Consider the following 3,866-nt stretch of genomic DNA (forward strand, 5'->3'; position numbering starts at 1 on the left):
GGCTGGGCTGGGCTGTGAGGAGACGCCCGTCTCTCCTCTGGCCCCGGCGAGCCCGAGTGTGTCAGTGGTGGGGAGGGAGCCCCTCGGCCGCACGCGCCCCTCCTTCGGGTTTCCGCCGGTGCTTCCTCCTCTCGCTGCTGGCGCAAGCTCTTCCCTTATCTCGGTGATGCTCTGCCACGGCTGGGTGGGGCCTGGGGAAGCCTGAGCAGGTGGAGCCCCAAACAATTGCTGAGGCAGGTGCCGGGAGACCCTTCGGACCCCCGAAAGAGCAGGAGGACTGATGAGAGGTGTGTCTTGGAGGATGTCAGCTCTGCTCTGCCGCTTTCCGTGTTATTTGTAAGGCCTGGGAGTGTCCTGCGATACCTGGGCCTAGGAATTGACCTCAGGTGACCCCATCAGGGTCCCAGGGCAGTCTGGGTAGAGGCTCCGTTTTTGTGGTCTGGACTATATTTCCTCTGCTCCCACTTTATGCTGTGCTAAGCTGCTGGAGACATCGCGGTGAACACAATGGCATTTTCCTTCCCCTGTGGCACTTGTAGCCTCATCAGGGAGACAGCAAGCCAACAGACAAGAGCATTGGAGGTTTTCATAAGGACAGCGAAGAACACACATAAGGGGCTGGGATGGAGAATGGAGGGGCCAGTCTCAGTAGGGTGGTCAGGAAAGGCTGTTTGGAGTAGGTAGCATTTCAGCTGAGGCCGGAAGGGTGAGAATTGAGAAAGCCTGGTGGAGAAATGGAAAGTGAACATGAGTGGATGGGAGGGGATGGCCGGAGCAGCATGGTGACGGATGAGTCCAGAGTGGTCCTGCAGAACCTGAGGGCCACCGGAAGAAGTTGGGTTTTATTCTGAATGCAGTGGGGAGCCATTGAAAATTTAGGGGGAGGGGCTGGACACTGTGACTCCCAGTACCTTGGCAGGCTGAGGTGGGTGGACTGCTTCGAGCTCAGGAGTTTGAGACCAGCCTGGGCAACGTGGTGAAACCCCTCTGTACAACAAGTTAAAAAAAAAAAAAATTAGCCAGGCGTGGTGGCTCACTCCAGTGGTCCCAGCTACTTGGGAGGCTGAGGTTGGAGGATCTGGAGGATGTCTTGAGCCCAGGAAGCGGAGGTTGCAGTGAGCCGAGATCGTACCACTACACACCAGCTTGGGCAACAGGGTGAGACACTGTCTCAAAAAAAGAAAAAAAAAAAAGAAAAGTTAGGAGGAAGTACCTAGGTTTGCATCAAGACAGCTGGCGGCTCTGAGTGCAGTTAAGTACTGCTTGGAGGGGTCTGGAGAATACTTGAGGGGTCCTAGTTCTTGCTCCTGGGTGGGCCCTAGTCCAGCAACATAAAGAGATAGGCATGGAACTACAGACTGTAGGGAGAGCGTAAAACAGTTTATGTTAGGGAGGTGGGAGAACAGGTGATCTGGTCTTTTCACAGATATTTCCAGTCACTGTGTTTATACAGTAAACACGAATCAGGAGGGAGAAATAATAGGGTGGGACTGATGCTCTAACCATGGCAGGTGAACATTGATATAGAAACTTCAGGTGGTGGAGGTGGTTTCCGGGGTGCTATGGGTGGGTGGATTGGGAAACGTGGGTGTTCTGTCATTGAGGGCAGGAAGGAGTGCTGAGCGGTGGTTTGACGACAACAGAGAAAATGTGTGGACCTTGCAGATCTTAGTTTCAGAAAAGTGCTCCTCTGCCTCCCCTTGGGTGGGGGTGTGCCTTTTACTTATGTGACTTTGTGGAGAAGTGTGTCCTGATGAGGCCAGGCCTTGGTGGTTCCCTTCCCTGAGCTTGGGTGTTTTTCTCCTGGTACTTGGAGGAGGCCTGGCCACATTTTGCATTTTCTTTTTCTGTCTTTTTTTTTTTTTTTCCTGAGACGGAGTCTCGCCCTGTTGCCCAGGCTGGAGTACAGTGGCATGATCTCAGCTCACTGCAACTTCTGCCTCCTGGGTTCAAGCGATTCTCCTGCTTCAACCTCCTGAGTAGCTGGAATTGTCAGTGCCTCCCCCCACCATGCCTGGCTAATTTTTGTATTTTTAGTAGTGATAGGGTTTCGCCATGTTGGCCAGGCTGGTCTCAAACTCCTGAGCTCAGGGTGATCTTCCCACCTCAGCCTCCCAAAGTGCTGGGATTACAGGCATGAGCCACTGCACCTTGCCCACATTTTGCATTTTCTAAGGGACTTCGTGAGTGGGGACCCGATCTGAAGTAATACATCACGGCTGGGTGTGGTGGCTCATGCCTGTAATCCCAGCACTTTGGGAGACCAAGACGGGCAGATTACTTGAGGCCAGGAGTTCGAGACCAGCCTGGCCAACATGATGAAACCCCATTTCTACTAAAAATACAAAAATTAGCTGGGCTTGGTAGCAGGCACCTGTAATCTCAGCTACTCAGGAGGCTGAGACAGGAGAATCACTTGAACCCAGGAGGCGGAGATTGCAGTGATCCGAGATTGCGCCACTGCACTCTAGCCTGGGCAACAGAGTGAGACTGTCTCAAAAAGAAAAGAAAAAGTAAATAAAAGAATCCATCTCGAATGGTACAGCTTTGAACTAGAGTTCCCCGGATTATGCCCCACCCCTTGCTTTAGGCATGTATGGAAGTGGAACCCTGTCTCTCATCACATGCTTCTTTACTCTTGGTTTTCAGGCCTGGATCAGTGACATTCGAGCAGGAACCGCCCCTTCATGCAGGAACCACATCAAATCAAGCTGCAGCTTGATCGCGTTCAACTCCGACCATCCAGGTAGGGAGTGGCCATGAGTGTGGAGATTTGCTCACGTATTTGGTCATCGTCACCATAGATGGGGTGGGGAGCAGGGGCAGGCTTGGTTTGGTTGGAGACTTGGAACAGAACTGCCTTGGGGAGCTCAGAGGTGAGCCCCATGCCAGGCTTTAGACCCCCACAAACTGGTCCAAGCGCAGTAATCTGATTGCTTTTGATTAGGGCATGTGTGTGTACAAACCACATGCAAGAGCATGGCCAGGAGGGCTGGGAGGGGACTGATGCTTGTATTTCCAGCTGTCCCCCTGTGCTCCCTGCTCCTCATCTTTAGGCCCTGGATGGCTGGGGACAGTAGGAACACAAAGGTTTGAAAATCCCATGTTTTGGTTGGCACTCTCTTGATTGATACTGGTAACTCAGACCCTCAAGCTGGCTTAAGCAAAAAATGGATAACGTTTTAACCTAACTAAGAAGTCAGGGGCTTAACGCAGATTGGTACCCAAAGGCTCACATGTACTGTTGGCCCTGACCTCTCTGGGTCTCTCAACTCTGCCACCTTGGGTGTTGGCTTCCTCCTCAAGAAAAGGTGGGAAAAGTGGCAGATGGTAGCCACAAACCCCACACGAAAGCCCCCAGCCCCTTTTGTATGACCCATGTGAAAAAGAGAGGACCTCTCGCCTAATGTCTTCTGTATCCATCCGAGGCACGGATGGCTCATGCATGGGGCCAGAACCTACCCATAGGCCATTGCTATGTGCAGAGGACATGATCTTGTGATTAGTGGAGGCTCTGGGAAGGTCTGAAGCTGAGCTGCTGGGTTTCATCTCCTCTGGGAGCCCTGGACAAGGAGGTCGGTGGTCCTCCTTCAGGTGGGGCCTGAAGTCAGAGCCCCCTTGTTTGTTTAACAGGTGTACTGGGCATTGTGCCTCTGCAAGGCCAAGGAGAAGACAAGCGACGTGTGGCCCACCTGGGCTGCCACTCAGGTGAGTGGGTGTCTAACTAGTGGGTGAAGCCTGAAACTTGCACCTCCCTCTCCAGCGCTAGAAATTCATCCTCACCTGGCCCCACCACCCCATGGCTTGCCAGGTCCCTCCTGTCACCCTGTCTGTGCACTCTCTCAGAAATGGTGGGGCTCGCCGGG

At 53.2% G+C, this 3,866-nt stretch overlaps 1 protein-coding gene across 4 annotated transcripts in view; it reads left to right on the forward strand.

The window, feature by feature from the left end:
• The first annotated feature begins 2,571 nt into the window (after nt 1–2,571).
• Nucleotides 2,572–3,866, forward strand: part of LOC105538594 (mitochondrial import inner membrane translocase subunit TIM16) — an 89,207-nt gene continuing 87,912 nt past the window's right edge. For all 4 annotated transcript variants that reach the window (XM_011978483.1, XM_011978484.1, XM_011978485.1 and 1 more), the window contains exons 1-2: nt 2,572–2,746; nt 3,634–3,708. In XM_011978483.1, the coding sequence (XP_011833873.1) occupies nt 2,593–2,746; nt 3,634–3,708 (229 nt within the window). In that variant the 5' untranslated portion in view covers nt 2,572–2,592. The remainder of the gene's footprint in view (nt 2,747–3,633; nt 3,709–3,866) is intronic.

This window comes from Mandrillus leucophaeus, unplaced genomic scaffold, assembly GCF_000951045.1.
Source record: "Mandrillus leucophaeus isolate KB7577 unplaced genomic scaffold, Mleu.le_1.0 Scaffold195, whole genome shotgun sequence".
Classification (NCBI taxonomy): Eukaryota; Metazoa; Chordata; class Mammalia; order Primates; family Cercopithecidae; genus Mandrillus; species Mandrillus leucophaeus.